Here is an 18826-nt window from a genome sequence, read left to right as displayed (position 1 = left end):
ACCCAAAGTTTGCTGTTGCTTTAGCAATGAGTGGCAATCTAGCATCAGAATTACTGTCTGAAAAAATGTGTGTACACATAGATTTGATGACCAGGACATGGAGTTAATATTTGAAGGATTCAGCCCCCATTTTAGCTTCTTTGTTTTGTTTTCTTCTTTTTTTCCCCAAGGCTGGCCTTGAACTCTGTGTAGTCCACATTAGTCTTGAACTCTGCCTTAACCTCCTGAGTAATGGAATTACAGACATGCACCACCATACCTGGCTCTCTATTCAACTTTCTATGAGAGGAATTGAGATGTCCCAGGCTGTGAGTGTCAACTTTCCTTAAAAAAATATATGTGTGATCATTTAGGAGGCAGTGACCTTTGAGGATGTGGCTGTGAACTTCACCATGGAAGAGTGGGTTTTGCTGAATCCATCCCAAAAGAAGCTCTACAGAGATGTGATGGAGGAAACCTTTAGGAACATAGTTGCTATAGGTAAGAATGACACCGCTTTCTCATTTATACAATCAGAGAACATTGTTTGGTGCTCATCAGTGCAGTTTCATTAAACTGAATGTGAAAACATTTTGAAGAATAGCTCAGACCTGATTACATTATACCATGAATCTAACTGGAATCTATGGATTTTATGTAATAATACAGTGTCTCATTTTTATATCTCTCAGGAAGAGCCTGGGATAACCAGGAAGTTGAAGAAGATTACAAAAATTACTGGAGAAATCTAAGGTAATTTGCACTCAAAAGAAAAAGGAATTTCCTCAAGAATTAGTATGTAAACAAAAATACAACCAGGGAATGTGGCCATGTTCAAATTTATTTAATTTCACAAATATTCTCCAATGATGTATATAGTTTTAGCATGTATAATCTCACAACTGAATACAGAAATATTCCAATATAGGAAGCTGAGTTTTTATTGATATCATGCAACATGTGAGACTTATATATAAATATAAAAAATATTGTTTCATGATCATGTTCATGAAAATATATGAAATTGCATTTAGATATTATGTACAGGTGTATATGAAAGGAAACGAATTTTGAATTTTGACAGAAACCCATCTTCAGGATGTCTATTTATGTACACATGTGAATATGAGACATTTAGTACCTAAAAGTTGCTAACCTTGAAGCAGTGTTCACAGTACAAATGAATGAATGCCAGTATGGTCATAACAAGTGTTTTCAAGCCATCCTTCACAGAATTGGGTCTATTCATGTTTTAAAATTAGTAAAAAGGCACCCTCCATCATTATAGTTGGGAATGTTAAGTATAGCCACTGTGATAATAAGCATACAGAGATCTCAAAAAGCAAAAGATCCTTTTGATCTAGGAATACCTCTCCTGGTAATGATGATACAATATACCACAATTTATGGGACCTAATGAAAGTAGACCTAAGAGGGAAATTTATAGTGATGAACTCTCACATCAGGAAAACAGCAAGCTCAGAGTGCACAGGTAGGGGCTTCCGGGCCACCATTCCACTGCTCCCAGAACAGAGGAAGGAGCTTCCGGGACACCATACCACTGCTCCCAGTGCAGAAGAAGGGGCTTCCGGGCCGCCTTACCACCACTCCCAGCACAGAGGTAGGGACTTCCAGGCCACTGTACCACCACTGCCAGTGCAGAGGAAGGGCCTTCTGGGCTACCATTCCACTATGCCTAGTGCAAAGGAAGGGGCTTCTGGGCTGCTATACCACTGCTCCCAGTGCAGAGGAGGTGAACCACATGGGTGCCAACAGCACACACACACCCTGCCTCATCGAAATGAGAAGACACATAAGTCACAAAACCAGACTTTCAGATCACCTATGGGAACCCCAAAGGGAAATGAGATGGAACACTCTGATACTCAAGCACCTGGACTCCTTGAACTGGCAACAAAAGAGGATCTGGAAAAAATGACATCAGAAATAATTTCTCAGATAACAGCAGAGATTGTGCCCATAGTGCAAGACATGATTAATAAATCTAGAGAGGAGCTGAGGAACATGATGGATTTCCAACATAGGAAACAAATGCAATCCATAAAACAAATGCAAACAGATTTCCAGGAGATTAAAAAGTCCATTGAAAGTCTACACAGCAGAATGAGCCAATGTGAGGGAAGAATTTCAGATATAGAGGATAAGATTGCAATTAGTGACCAGGAAAAGAAAAAGTGCTTTAAAATTGTAAGGGACCATGAGAAAGCAATCCAGCAGCTTCTAGACGATGCAAAGAAGAATAACATAAGACTGGTTGGAGTCAACGAAGAAACAGGAAAGAGTGCAGATGACAAAACAAAACTTCACAGAAGTAATGGCAGAAAACTTAACAAGTGGGAAAGAACTTGACATACAGATAAGTGAGGCATATAGGATTCCAACTAGCCTTGATCAAAAAAGTCTACACATAGGCATATAATTGTTAAGATTCCAGAAACTCAACAGAAGAACAAAGTTCTACAAGCAGAGAAAAGAAACAAATCACATACAAAGGAAAGCCCATCAGAATCACAGCAGACTTAGTGCAAACCCTCAAGGCAAGAACTTGGAGTGACATATTTCAAGCCCTAAAGGAAAATAGCTTCCAACTGAGATTAATGTACCCTGCAAAACTATCTTTCAAAATTGATGGAGAAATAAGATATTTTCATGACAAAGAGCACCTTGGGAATTTCATGAATACCAAACCAGAACTCCAAAAAATTTTAGACGATATCCTAGGAAAAGACAATGAGGATCACAACCCCAGGAAGCACAGCAGAATGAATCCATCAGGTACAAAAATAAATTAAATGTAAAGGAGGAGAATCCAACAAAAAGAAAAAGTCATGACAATGATAAGTCAATAGGTATCAGTTATAACCATCAATGTTAATGGTCTCAATATACCAAACAAAAGAAATACACTGGCAGAATGGGTCAAGAAGCAAGATTCAACAATATGTTGCATACAAGAAAGACACTTAATTCAAAAAGAAACCCAGACAAAGTTAAAGGGTGGAAAATAATACTCCATGCAGTGGGAACCTAAAAAAAGGCAGGAGTAGCTATCCTCTTTGCAGATGAAGTGGATTTCAAATCAACACTGATTAAGAGAGACAAAGAGCCCAGGGATTTAGTGCAGTGGTTCCACCACCTGCCTTGCAAATGCAAGATCCCGAGTTCAGTCCCTGGTACCAAAACAAAAAGAAAAAGAGAGAGACAAGAGGGACACTACATCCTTGTAAAGGGAACAGTCCTACAGGAAGAGATGACAATCTTAAATATATATACACCAAACACTAGTGCACCCAACTATATAAAACAAATACTAACGGACATGAAAAGTAAAATATGCACTAATACAGTAGTAGTGGGGGATCTCAATACCCCACTGCCACAAATAGATCAACTAGACAAAAAATAAGTATTGAAATACTAGAACTCAAACTCTTGAACAAATGAACTTAACAGATGTTTACAGAGTGTTACACCCAACAAAATCAGAATACACCTTTTTAGCTGCACATGGGTCATTCTCCAAAATAGACCACATACTTGCTCATAGAACATGTTTAAGTAAGTGCAAAGGAATTGAAGTTATCCCCTGTATATTATCAAACTATAGTGTGATGAAATTGGAGAGCAATACCAAAAGAAATGGCAAAAATTTCATAAACACAGGGAAATTGATCAACACACTTCTCTATAACAAATGGGCCACACGGGAAATTAAAGAAGAAATCAGTTCCTACAATTAAATGACAATGACCATACAACATATCAGAATCTATGGGACACAATGAAAGCAGTCTTATGAGGGAAATTCATAGCAGTGAATACCCAGATTAGGAAAACAGTGAGCCCAATTAACCTGATGCTGAACCTCAATGTTCTAGAAAAAAGAAGAGCAGGACAAACCCAAAGGTGATACAAGAAAGGCAATTATACAGATCAGAGCAGAAATCAATTCAATGGACACTAAGAGAATGATACAAAAAATTAATGAACCTGAGTTGGTTCATCAAAAGAATAAATGAAATTGACAAATCCTAAGCCAACATTATCAGAAAAAGGAAAGAAAAGGCCCAAATCCATGCAATTAGGAATGAAAAGGGTGAAATTACAACAGACCCAGCAGAAATCCAGAAGATCATCAATACCTACTTCCAGAACCTATATGCCAATAAGATGGAAAACACAGAACAAATGGACAGATTCCTAGATTACTTATGAATTACCCAACTTGAATGAAGAAGACCCAAAAATTCTAAACAACCCAATATCAATTGATGAAATTGAAAACATAATTAAATTTACCAACTAATAAAAGCCCAGGTCCTGATGGCTTCACTGCTGAATTCTACAAGATATTTAGAAAGGAACTACTGCCACTACTGTTTAAACTCTTCAATGAAATTGAAAGGAAAGCAGTACTCCCAAATTCATTCCTGGAAGCAAGCATCACCTTGATCCCCAAAGCAGAGAAAGACCCAACTGAAAAAGAGAACTATAGGCCAATCTCACTAATGAACATGGATGCAAAAATCCTTAATAAGATACTGGCAAGTAGAATGCAGAAGATCATCAAGAAGATCATATACCCTGACCAAGTGGGATTCATCTCAGGGATGCAGGGATGGTTCAACATATGCAAATCAACAAATGTAATACACTATATCAATAGAGCCAAGGACAAAAACTAGCTGGGGATTTAGCTCAGTGGTTTTGCTGCCTGCTACGCAAGTGCAAGGACCCGAGTTCGATCCCCGGTACCAAAAAAAAAAAAAAACCATCTCAGTAGATGCGGAAAAAGCATTTGACAAAATCCAACTTGCATTTATGATAAAAACCCTACAAAAAATTGAAGGAGACGGTCTCTACCTCAATCTAATAAAAGCCATCTATGAAAAGCCAACAGCCAATATCATACTAAATGGTCAAAAACTGAAATTCTTCACACTAAAATCAGTACCAAGATGATGTCCACTGTCACCACTCCTGTTCAATATAGTTCTGGAAACATTAGCCATGGCAGTTAGACAAGAGAAAGAAATAAAAGGAATAAATATAGGAAATGAAGTCAAATTGTCATTATTTGTAGATGACATGATTCTCTATATAGAAGACCCACAGAACTCCTCCAAAAGTCTTCTAGACTTAACCAAATTCAGTAAAGTAGCTGGATACAATGTCAACACACAAAAATCAATAGGTTTCCTCTACATGAACAACAGACTCACAGAGAGAAATAGGGCAAACAATTCCTTTCACAATAGCATCCAAAAAACTGAAATACCTAGGAATCAACCTAATGAAAGAAATCAAAGACCTCTGAAAACTGTAGCACTCTGAAAAGAGAGATTGAGGATAATATCAGAAAATGGAAAGACATCCCTTGCTCCTGGGTAGGAAGTATCAACATAGTGAAAATGGACATACTTCCAAACTGCTGTATAGATTCAGTGCAATCTCAATTGAAATCCTAGCAGCATAGTTCATGGACCTTGAGAAAACAATCCAAAAATTCATTTGGAACAGGAAGAGACCAAGAATAGCTAAAGCAATTCTAGGTAACAGAGACATGGCAGGGTTATCACAATCCCCAAATTGAAACTATACTACAAAGCTGTTGTGAAAACAGCATGGTACTGTCAAAGAAACAGACCTGAAGACCAGTAGAACAGACTAGAAGATGCAGAAACAACTCCAGACACACTCAGCCACCTCATCTTCAATAAAGGAGCCAAACACCCTCACTGGAGGAAAGATAGCCTCTTTAATAAATGGTCCTGGAAAAATTGGGTTTCAACTTGTCAAAGATTAAAAATAGACCATTATATCTCTCATCATGTACTGAACTAAAATCGAAATGGATTAAAAATCTAAATATTAAAACAAACACTGAATCGGCTGAAACAGAGGTTAGGTAGAACTCTTGAAGACATTGGTGTAGGAAAAGATTTTATGGACAAAACCTCAGTTGCCCATGAACTAGCACAATCAACAAGTGGGATATCTTCTTATTAAATAGCTTCTTCACAGCTAGAGAACCTACAGGCAGTGTGAAGAGACAACCCACAATGTGGGAAAAAAATCTTCACCTGCTGTTCCTCAGACAAAGGTCTTCTATCTAGAATCTATAAAGAACTTAAAAAAGTCAGACTTCCCAACTTTAAAGACCCAGTCCAAAAATGGGTATCTGAAATGAACAGACATTTCTCACACAAAGAAGTAAAAATAGCAATTAAACATATGAAAATATATTCAGCATCACTGGTCATTTGAGAGATGCAAGTGAAAACAACACTGAGATTCCACTCCAGAAAGAATGGCTGCTATCATGAAATCAACCAATAACAAATGCTGGCGGGGCTATGGGGAAAGAGGAACCCTGCTACACTGCTGGTGGGAGTGTAGACTGGTGCAACCACTGTGGAAATCAGTGTGGTGATATCTCAAAGAACTAGGACTGGAAGTCCCATTTGACCCACCTATTCCCCTGCTGGGTATCTTCCCCAAAGAATGAAAAAAATCATACCACAGTGATATATGTGCATCCATGTTCATAGCAGCACAATTTGCAATAGCTAAAAGTAGGAAGCAGCCCAAATGCCCATCAACTGGAAGCTGGATAAAGAAAATGTGTTTTTTTATAAAGTGGAATACTACTCAGCCATAAAAAATGAGAAATTAGAAACATTTATAGTTAAATTGGTGCACATTGAGGCAATAGTCTTATGTAAAATAAATAGGACATGCATGTGTAAATACTGAATAGTTTCTCTAATGTGACAAACTGAAAGTGCAAATAAGGACTAAAAGGTATATAATAATGTGAAATAGGAAGAAAAGGGGCAAAGGGGAAGGGGAAGTGGGAAGGATGGGGAAAGAAAGAAGGGAATGGAATTAATATGAGAAAAATGAAAAAATGGAAACAAAGTCTTTGTTAATAGGAAGAGATGGAGGGGTTGAAGGGAGGGCAGGGGAAGGGAGAAAAATAAGAACCAAGAACTTATGTAAAGGTCCAAATTTCCAATGATGAATGTCATTATATTGTATACCTAAAATATACCAATAAAATAATATTACAAAAGTGACAACAAGCTGAAATAAACTAAGTTTGAACCTCAAACTTCTAGAAAAAGAACAAGTCAACCCCAAAGCTTTCACAAGAGAGGAAATTATAAACTTTAGAGCAGAAATTACTGCAGTTGAGACTAAGAAAACAATATACAGAATCAGTGAGTTAGAGTTGGTTCTTTGAAAGATTAAATTTAATTGATAAACCCTTAGCCAACCTTATTAAAAAAAAGAAAAAAACTCAAATTCATGCAATTGGAAATGGAAAGGGTGAAATCACAAGATCCTGGGGAAAATCCAGAAGATCATCAGTACCTACTTTGAGAACCTGTTCTCTAACAAGATGGAAAACACAGAAAAAATGGGCAGATTCCTAGATACATACGCATTACCAAAGCTGAATCAAGAGGATATAAAAGTTCTAAACCACCCAACCCCAGAGATTTAACTTAGTGGTGCTGCCATCTGCCTTGCAAGTCCAAGGTCCTGCATTTAATTCCTGGTATCAAAATAAATACTCTAAACCACCCAATATTAGTCAATGAAATAAAAACATAATTAAAAACTTACCAACAAAGGAAATCCCAGGTCCTGATGGATTCATTGCTGAATTCTACAAGAAATTTAGAGAAGATCTACTGCCAATTCTCTTCAAACTTTTCAATGAAATAGAAAGGAAAGCAGTACTTCCCAAAGCATTCCTGGAAGCAAGTATTACTCTGATACCAAACCAGAGAAGATCCCAACCAAAAAGCAAAACTACAAGCCAATCTCCCTAATGAACATAGATGCAAAATTCCTCAATAAGATATTGGCAAACAAAATGCAACAAATCATCAAGAAGATTATACACCGTGACCAAATAGGATTCATTGTAGGGATGCAGGGATGGTTCAACATACACAAATCAACAAATGTAATACACCAAATCAACAAAGCCAAAGACAAAAATCACATGATCATCTCAATAGACACAGAAAAAGCATTTGACAAGTACAACGCTCATTCATGATAAAAAAAAAAAAAAACTATAGAAAATAGGAATCAGTGGTCTTTATCTCAATCTGATAAAAGCCATCTCTGACAAACCAATAACCAACATCTTACTAAATGGTCGAAAATTTAAAGCTTTCACACTAAAATCAGGAACAAGATAAGGATGTCCACTATCACCACTCCTGTTCAACTTAGTTCTGGAAACATTAGCTAGAGCAATTGGAAAGAAAAGGAAATAAAAGGAACAAACATAAGAAAGGAAGAAATTGTTATCATTATTTGCAGATGACATCATTCTCTATACAGAAGACCCCAAAAACTCCACCAAAAAACTTCTAGATTTAATACTCACATTCAGTAGCTAGCTTTTTACAAAGTCCACATTCAAAACTCAATAGCATTCTTGTACACAACAAAATCATTGAAAAATTAGGGAAACAACACCTTTCACAATGACACCAAAGAAAATGAAATACTCAGGAATCAATCTAATAAAGGACCTATAGGTAGAAAACTACAGTACTCTTAAGGAAATTGAAGAGGATATCAGAAGATGGAAAGATATCCCCTGCTCTTGGGTAGGAAGAGCCAACATAGTGAAAATGGCCATACCCCCAAAATTGTTATACAGATTTAATACAATCCCAATCAAATTAACAGCATACCTCACAAAACTAGAGAAAACATTCCTAAAATTCATTTGGATCCAGAAGAAACCTAGAATAGCAAAAACAATTCTGAGCAACACAGGCAGGGGGCATCACAATCCCTGACTTAAAATTATAGTACAGAGCCACTGTGATAAAAACAGCATGGTACTGGCAAAAAATAAACCTGAGGATCAAAGGGAACAGGCTAGAAGAGGTGGAAAAAAGACCAAACACTCAGCCACCTTACCTTTGACAAAGGGGCCAAACATGTTCACTGGAGGAAGGATACCCTCTTTTATAAGTGGTGCTGGAAAAACTGACTTTCTACATGTCAAAGATTAAAACTACATCCATATCTCTCACCATGTACTAAACTAAAGTCAAAATGGATCAAACATCTAAATATTAAAACAGAAACACTAAATCTGTTGGAAGAGAGAATAGGTAGCACTCTTGAGGCCATAGGAGTAGGCAATGACTTCATGAACAAAACCCAAACTGCACGGCAAATAGTGCAAAGATTCAGCTGATTCAGGGATCTGATCTTATTAAAAAGGTTTTGCACTGCAAAAGAAATCGACAGAGTGAAGAGACAGTCCAAAGAGTGAGGAAAAATTTTAGCCAGTAATGCTTCAGATAAAAGACTAATATCTAGAATGTACAAAGAATTGAAAAAAATCAGGCTCTCCAAATTTAAAGACCCGATCCTAGAATTGGCATCTGAATTGAATAGACACTTCTCAGATGAAGAAGTAGAAATGGCAAACAAATATGAAAAAGTGTTCAACATCACTGGTCATCCAAGAGATGCAAATTAAAACAATGCTGAGGTTTCATCTCACTCCAGAAAGAATGGCTGTTATCAAGAAATCAATGAACAACAAATGCTGGTGAAGTTGTGAGGAAAAAGAAACCCTTCTCCACTGATGGTGGGAGTGCAGTCTGTTGGAACCATTGTGGAAATCAGTGTGGAGATTCCTCAGAAAATTAGGTTTAGAAGTCCCATTTGACTCTGCTGGGTATCTTCCCAAAGGAATTAAAAGCATTGTACAACAATAATATGTGTGCACTCATGTTTATAGTGACACAGTTTGTAATAGCTAAATCTTGGAAACAATCCAAATACCCATCAACCAATGAATGGATAAAAACATGTGGTTTTTTTATACATTGGAGTACTACTCAGCCATAAAGATAAACTTGAGACATTTATAGCTAAATGGATGCAACTTGAGACTATACTCTTAAGTGAAATAAATAGCTCATTGTCTCTCTAGTGTGAGAGACTGAAAAGGTAAATAAGGACCAGAATTATAATAGATAATAAGAAATAGAAACTGTTCAAAAGGAAAGAGAAACTAGGAAAGGGGGATGGGGGAAGGAAAAAATTGATAAGGAAAAAATGGAAATAAGGTTTTGTAAATAAGGGGGGAGGGAAGGTTAAAGGAAGGGGAATGGGAGAAAAAGAATCAAGCTATATCATATACAGGTACAAACTCCCTTTGATGAATTGATTATTATGTATATTTAAATTGTACCAATAGGAATACCTCTCCTGAGTATAGTCACAAAAGTGTTAAAATCTTCATATTATACTGATGCATGCATATCCATACTCAAAGCAGGACAATTTATAACAGCTAACCTCTGGAATCAGCCTAGCTGTCCAACACTGGTTGCATGAATAAAGAAAAATTTTGATAGGCTCAGTGTGATGATGTATTCCCAGAACTCTGGGAAGCTAATTCAGCAGGATGACAAGTTGAAGCTAGCTTGAGCAACTTAATTATTAAGGAGAATCTTTCAAAATAAATTAAAAAGCTGGAGATGTAATTCAGTACTAAGACTTGTGTTTAATTACCAGCACTGAAAAGGAAGAGAAAAAGAAAACATGTGCTACATAATCAGTCATAAAGATGCATGATATTATCTCATTTGCCAAAAGAAATGGGTGGGCCTTCATCCTATAGTGTTAAGTGAAATAAGTCAGACACAGAATGTGAAAGATCACATACTTTCTCTTATATGAGAAACCAAAAATATAAATTAGGCCGTAAAATAAAGGAGTCATGATTTAAAAAGGAAAGTCCGACTTTGGAGATGGGGAAAAACAAACAGGATAAGGAGAAAAAGGAGAGGGTGATGGGGGAAAAGGTATCAAATGATCAATATGTGATATACATATGTATCAATTGCCCAAAATGAAACTAAGCCTTCTGTATTGCAAAATGTACTAATTTTAAAATTCCCAAATGAAAACCACTCTTGGAAATGGCTGTTTTGAAGTTATCCTCCACAGCATTCAGTTAATTCATTGTCAGAATTTTCTAAGGGTCATCAAACCAGAACTCATGGTAAATCATTAATGTGGAGACCCATTTTATTGTGACTTTTTTTTTCTTTACAGAAATGAAGAGGTAGAGAAGTGCTTTCAAAATAAAGGTTGGAATCAGTTTGAAGAAATATTTCTTTGTACTCCAGATGCTAATGTAGACAAGAAACAAGCTGGTTTAACACCAGCTGAAAGCCTTGCTTGCAAAAAACCCCCGATTGGGCATTTGTCACTAAATGTCCCCATCATAGCTCACACTGGACTGAACACATCTGACTTGGGATTGGAAGAGATGTATAAATGTAATGAACATGGAAAAACCTATGATTTCCAGTCCTTTCAGAAGGATGCAAAAACAAAGACTGGAGAGAAACCCTATGAATATGATCAATGTGGGAAATCCTACCCTGATATTAATGAAAGTATTCACCTTAGAGAGAAGACCTTCGTATATAAGAAAAATTTGAAAGCCACCAGCACATACAGTGATGTTCAGATCCATGAAAGAAATCACAATGGAGGGAAACTCTATGTATGTATGCAGTGTGGGAAAGCTTTTAATACACAAGGTTATTGTAAAATACATGAAAGAATTCACACAGGAGAGAAACCCTATGTATGTAAGCAATGTGGAAAAGCTTTTAGCACACGTGATGGTTGTCAAAGACATGAAAGAACTCACACTGGGGAGAAACCCTATGTATGTAAGCAGTGTGGAAAAGCTTTTCGTACACAAGGTTGTTATAAAAAACATGAAAGAATTCACACAGGGGAGAAACCCTATGTATGTAAGCAATGTGGGAAAGCTTTTACACAAGATTATTGTAAAATACATGAAAGAATTCACACAGGGGAGAAACCCTATGTATGTAAGCAATGTGGGAAAGCTTTTAATACACAATATTATTGTAAAATACATGAAAGAATTCACACAGGGGAGAAACCTTATGTATGTAGGCAATGTGGGAAAGCTTTTGTTATACGAGGTTATTGTAAAAGACATGAAAGAATTCACACAGGGGAGAAACCTTATGTATGTAAGCAATGTGGGAAAGCTTTTACTAAACGAGGTTATTGTAAAACACATGAAAGAATTCACACAGGGGAGAAGCCCTATGTATGTATGCAATGTGGGAAAGCTTTCAGCACACATGATGATTGTCAAAGACATGAAAGTACTCACAGTCAAGAGAAACCCTATGTATGTAAGCAGTGTGGGAAGGCTTTCCTCACGCCAAGTAAATGTCAAAGACATGAAAGAATTCACACTGGGGAGAAACCCTATATATGTAAACAATGTGGAAAAGCTTTTAACACAGCTAGTGGTTGTAAAAAACATGAAAGAACTCATACTCGGCATTAATTCTATAAGTGTAAGCAATGTGGAAAAGCTTTCAGCATTCCAGGTGTTTTCCAAAGACATAAAAGAACTCAAAATATGTTACATACATATGGGGAGAAACCATATGTATGTAAGCAATGTGGGAACGCTTTCAGTACACACGTATTGTCATGAAAGTCTCACTGGGGAGAAACTTTATATATGTAAGCCTATTTTGAAAATCCTGTGAAAATTTCTCATGTAGTGGAGACCTGTAGGAATAATTAATACAAAAAGCTTGATGTCAATATTTCTCCATAAAATTTCCAGGAAATACAATCCCAGGTAGAGATAAGCTAAAGTACATACATTATATTTTTCAATAAATGATTTAAATACCTAGATTATGATTTTACAGTGTTTAATATAAAAATATTGAGTTGACATAATTAATTTAGGTGTTTTGTATGTCTTTGAGCTTAATACATAGTCTCTTAAGCATGGTGAATTGAAATACATTTTTTACTTTCAAGTAGAGTTAGTATTTATGTAGTTTTTGTTTAGTCTTTACTAAACAAAATATATACCTAAGAGGTATAGACCACTAAAAAATTTAATTTTGTTCATTGCTTTTTGTTAATTGTTAGGATTTTGCCACTACCTTTGCTTTAAATTTTTGGTGTGTATACTCTGTATTCTGTATAACAAAAGATATTTTTGAATTTGATGCCATATTTTGTATTAAGATATGTATTTTCAGAGACTTGTGAATGTGTTTTTGACAAAGTTGATTTATTTTCATACAACTTGTAGATGAGCACATTATATTTCTCATATTGTGACAAGATACCAACATTGTGTATTATATCATGTACAAAATTTTGCCTATTTTTCTTTCATATTAGGGCCAATATCATTTACATAAAATTTTGTTTTCTTAGCATCAAAATTGTACTTTTCTTGTTTATATTGCAATAACCTAATTTAGTGATAATTTTTCCACCATATGTAGCAAAAAATAACCAACCCAAACTTCTGTGAGTTTCTGATTGCTTCAGACCAGCAAAAACATAACTTGTCTCCAAAAGGATGTCATGAATTATAGTAATCTCTCCAAAATTATAAATGATGGTATGGTTTATCAGTGACAATACTTCTGAAGGAATTTTTGTCAGCAGTGGAGTTGTTTTGGGGAGAATGATTGTTACTGAATGTAATGAGGCAAATGCCTTTATCCCCTGATGCTCTGATGCCATTCTATCTTTGCTAATCATTGTATTTTCTGAGACAAGGTCTCTGTAGTTCAGGCTAGCCTCAAATTCATGGTGACCCTCCTGCCTCGCCCTCCTAAGTGTGGGACTGCACCACCATGCCTAGCCATCATTATTGTTTTTACCTAATGTGCTGAAATAATGGCATGAAGCAAAACCTAACTCATGAAAGGTATCATTCAGTGTTGTAAAAAGTAGAATTTACAAAATTATATTCTACTAGCTTTAGAGATAAATTTATACAATGCCATTTTTCATTATTCACAAGGACCACTGTCTGATGTTTGATGTATGTGACAAATGCCTTCAAATACATAGACTGGCCCAAGGTGTGTGCGTGAGTCCCAGTTGGTCACCTTTGACCTGTATTTTAAAATATCTTTAACATTGAAATATTTTGTAGAGTGTTTTATACAGTCTTTTCAAATACAAAATCTGCTCAATTTCTGATGGGGTTACATTGTTGGAAACTTGTGGTATCATGAAAACATAAGTGAACAATTCATTTTTAAATACCCATAATGCAGTGAACATTATCACTTTCTATAGTCTTAATTATGTTTAGAAACATAAATTAGCAGTCATGTAATATTATTTCTGAAATATTTGATATAATTCATGAAATAGAATACACTGCAGAGTACTGTGTCAATTTTTACACCCTGTAACTCATGCCCAACTTCCCTGCAGCAGATTTCTGCTTCTTAACATCACCAGGAAGATATGTAGTGTGTGTTGTTATTCCAGCTTGTGATAGAATATTGAAATTACCAGATGTTTTATCCTGAGCACATTTACTTTCCCATGAAAAAAATCATGCTGGGCCTGGTGATGTATGTTTGCAATTCCAGCAACTCAGGAGGCAGAGATGAGAAGAAAACAAGATTGAGGCCAGCCTATTTAACTTAATGAGATCATGTCTCGAATTATATGTTGAAGTTCTGCAGATGTAGCTCAGTGATTTGGGACTCTTGGGTTTACTCCTCAGGATTAAAATTATTTTAATACAAACCACTGCACATCAGTGTTTGTCCTTTTCTCAATGTATAAAGGTTAAGCCAAATGGGATGGTGCATTCCTTTAGTCCCAATATCAGAAGAGGCTGAGATAGCATATCATGACTTTGAAGCTGGGGTTGTGGGGGCCAACTTAGATATAGATTCTTTAGCAAACTGAAACAGTTCTCTTTATCTGCATTTAAGGAAAGAAGTTTTGGTTAAAAGCATAAACCTAGGATGAGATAAAATTCACTATTGCAAATCATGGTTCTGTTGCTCAGGAATAATCTTTTCATGTTACTCTCTGTACAGCAGCCATATATATGCCTGCATCATAGATTAAAATATAAACAACGAAACATGAATAAGACAGACATTCCTTGGTCTGAATATAGAGACATGAAAAATTAGTTTTCTCAATGCTGTTCCTGGAGTTTTGGGTAGAAAATAAGGGGGGATGACACCACAAAGAATTATATAAAACTCAAAAACTCTATAGACATGGAAGCAAACAACAGAGTGAAGAAATAACCTACAGAATGGGAAAATGTTTTCTGTCTACTCTTCAGAGTACTAATATCTGAAAAAAAATAGGCAAGTGAAATGAACATACACTTCTCTGAAGAAGTACAAATTGTCAATAAAATACCTGAAAAAATGTTCAGCATTTTTGCCCAATAAAGAAGTGCAAATTAAAACAGCATCCTTATTCCAGAAAAAGCACATATCACTAAGAACTCAAAGAAATAGTCATGAGGCTGCAGGGAGAAAGGGAACCATTCAACGTCATTGGTGGGAATGTAAACTAATTCAACCACTAGAGAATTCAGTGTAGAAAGTATTCAAAAAACTAAAAATAGTAATTTTATTCAATGTAGTGCTTCCTCTTGTGGGTATCTTCCCCAAAGAGCTAAAGATACCATAGTCCAGTGATGCATGCACATTCCTGTTTACAGCAACAATATTTACTTTCTCTGTTGTGCAGCAGTAGTGATCCCTGCTGTGTCAGCCACCAGATACCAAGGGTAAAAGAACTCTTAGGTGTACTCTACTTAATAAATTATTTGTAGTATTTTATACTTTGTTATGAAGCAGACTCTGTTAGGTTATTTTTCCTGACTGCAGGTTGATATAAGCATGATTAGCATGTAAATATAGCAGGGGCATAGCTATAATTTTCATTAGGTTTGGTGTATTAAATGCATATTCAATGTATTTTATTTCAACTTTTTGGGGTTGACCAAATATTTCCACTTTGTACCTCAAGGAACATCTGTAACCACTTCAACTTTATTGTTGCACATAACACCAACCTCACTATTCTTTCCAGGGTTCAATGCTGTTAGTCAGTGTACTACAGTGGAACATATGTATATAAGAGTCTCTCTTTCTACTTTCCTCATGTTATAAAGGATTTTTTACATTTCCTTGTATAATCAGAGGTTGAATACTCCGACAATGGGTGCCTAAGTGCTTAAAACTGGAGAACCACTGACTGCTCAAAAGAAGCTAGAAGCTTAAGAACACAAACCAATAATGCAGGCACAGCACAAGGGGAAAGGCTCTGAAGCTCCATAAGGAACCACTAATAAAGGTCTGTGTTCCAAGGCTGAACACTCTGGAGTCTGATGTTCTTGGATGAGGACAGCACCAAAAACCATACCCGTTTAAGAAAATTCAGTATGTAGAAGCTTCTCCCTTACACTTTTTGTTGTTCCACCAATGTCCAGTCCTCTTGGATGACACCAATTTTTCTCTTGATGGTTGTTGCCCACTCAGATCAGTGGCCCACATATCAATTATTTTCTCTAGAAGCACACAGAAGTCTGCTTTACCAGGTTTTATGGCATGTCTCCAAGTCATGCTGATGATAAGATTAACAAGCCAAAAGTCAATTTTAATAAGTTTAAAATGTTATTAGTACATGTTTGCAGTATATAATGTTTACATTTATTGTCAGAACATGGCACATTTATACAGCATATCTGAACTCTTACTTTCCCTTCCCATCCCTTTCCTCTCCTTTCCATCCATTTCTTCCACCTGTTTCCATTTGTAAAATATCAATCGCATTTTCCAATTATTTGTTTTTTCTTATAAAAGTAAAAGTTAAACAGAATACCTCCAATAGTAAAGCCTATTATCTATAAATAACAGTGTCCTAAATATCTAAGTATATAAGGGTTTCAGCATCCTTCCTGTTTCTAAAGAAAATTCATGGGCTAGGGATTTAGCTCAGTGGTTTCACTGCCTGCTGTACAAGCACAAGGACCTGACTTTAATCCTCAGTACTAAAAAAAAAAAAGAAAGAAAAAGAAAGAAAGAAAATTCACATGATTTTTATGGTTCCAAGAAACGGAATCCAACCTGATGGGTATAAGGTCACACTGTGACCCCAGAAATGGAGAGTCACAGTATGCTGCATGATGATGTGATGATCATAAGCATATGAGTTTGATGCTTGAAAACCAAAGCATCAGATTCACCTACCAAAAACTAAGATGCAGGGCTGCCTGGGTTTAGAGGCACAATCTTTGCCCTATATGTCCTATATGATGGTGTATGGCACCAGCTAAGATAATCATAGTACCTCTTTATCTACATGTTAATTCTGCCAGTTTAGCAGGGTTTAATATTTAAAAATCCAGAAAATAAAAATTGGCAAGGTTCAAATCATGTGCCATTCTCAGTAGCATGATTAAATCTCATGCCACTATGATGCATCATTTGTCTCAATTTATCTCATCACATAGCTCTTGTGTGGTGTCCCATCCTGACAAGAAGGGTGAGTACAATAACAGGAGCAACATTCACAGAAAGAAACACATTGACTTGGCACTGATTACATGTTTTATTATAACTATTTCAGTATTAAGTACTATTGTGAATCTCTACATGTGAATAATTTATCAATTAAATTTTTTCATAGGTATATATGTATATAAAATGCTGTGTGTATGTGTGATTTATTATTATCCACTGTTGGAAGCATACATTGGGGAAATGGAATCATATCCCTCTCAGATAAGGGGCACTACTCTTTTTCTTATAATAGAGAGATATACAATTCCTATCCATCTGTCTTGTCACAACAGAACAAAAAGATAAAACAGAAGTTGTCTGGAAAAGACACATGATTGACTAACTTGCCAAATGACAAATAGCATGCACATCTCCCAAGAACACTCTTCCATTCCCATGTGTAAATAATAGATTCTTGAAAACTTTCTATCTTTTCCCCAGAAAAATACCCTGATTTCACATGGGGTGTGATTGAACCTCAGAAGTAATAAACCTGGAACAGGCATAAATTTTTGACCTCTTGGAGAGGCATCTGTGTGGCCAGGGTTGGTGTTGGAAGGGTAGGGTAGTGAGAACAGGTGTGGGGTGAGGAGTGTGGGGGTGAAGATGGGCGTTGAGGGGGTGGTGCTGAAAGACACAAGATGATGGAGGTGAAGAAGCACAGGAGAAGCCAGAAGAGGAGCTGGCTGGGTTATAGGGCAGGGTAATTGTGAGCAGTGAGTGATCAGCAGGATCAAATGTGTTGGAGTCCGGAGGGGTGGATGGTGGAGTTTGGGCTAGAGTCATCTGAGAGAGTGAACAGGTTTGACAGAGAGAGGTGAGAGTGTGGGCCAAAGAAGGCTTGTATGTAGGGGATTTCTGACCATTTGCCATTATGTGCCCCAGGGGCATGGTCCTGGGCCCAGCGCCTGAGGGGTCTCTGACCAAGCACTTGGATTTCTGAGAAGTCCCCAGAGAGAGAGAATGAGAATGAGACAGAGGACCTGATGAGAGGGAGGCTGAACTGCCTACTCACCCAGAGACTGGTGACCAGTGTGGATCTGTAGTGTCTGCAGTGGCAAAAGCAGAGAGCCCTGAGAAGGTCCTGGCTTGGCAGATGTGGTCCAGAAGAGAGAGCTGAAAGGCCAATCGACCCTGATCCTCAGGGGATCGTTACTTAATCAATCACCTACCTCCCAGGTTTTGGCACCAGATATGTCAGGTAAAAGCTGAAAACCAAGACCAGGCCAGTACTGCAACCCTTTATTAAAGAAAAGGGACAATCTGCCTAGCTGCCTCTAACAAAGACTACAGCAGCATGACCGCGATAGGGAGAGCTTTATATGGGAACTAGGGTGGGGTTTGGGGGATGTGGTGGTTAGGGATTGGAGGGTTTGAAAGATGCATGACCTGTA

The 18826-nt window shown here is 36.8% G+C and overlaps 1 protein-coding gene across 4 annotated transcripts in view; it reads left to right on the top strand.

Moving 5' to 3' along the window:
- The window catches only part of LOC101713148 (uncharacterized), a 41833-nt gene extending 27182 nt beyond the window's left edge, over nt 1–14651 (top strand). For all 4 annotated transcript variants that reach the window (XM_087203802.1, XM_087203801.1, XM_013069078.3 and 1 more), the window contains 3 exons: nt 354–480; nt 672–732; nt 11116–14651. In XM_087203802.1, coding sequence (XP_087059928.1) covers nt 393–480; nt 672–732; nt 11116–12403 — 1437 coding nt within the window. In that variant the 5' untranslated portion in view covers nt 354–392 and the 3' untranslated portion in view covers nt 12404–14651. The remainder of the gene's footprint in view (nt 1–353; nt 481–671; nt 733–11115) is intronic.
- Nucleotides 14652–18826: the final 4175 nt, after the last annotated feature.

Source organism: Heterocephalus glaber, unplaced genomic scaffold (genome assembly GCF_053883595.1).
Source record: "Heterocephalus glaber isolate CG9 unplaced genomic scaffold, H.glaber_assembly_v1.0 deba00001806, whole genome shotgun sequence".
In the NCBI taxonomy this organism is placed as follows: Eukaryota; Metazoa; Chordata; class Mammalia; order Rodentia; family Bathyergidae; genus Heterocephalus; species Heterocephalus glaber.
This window is presented reverse-complemented; position numbering and strand designations above follow the sequence as displayed.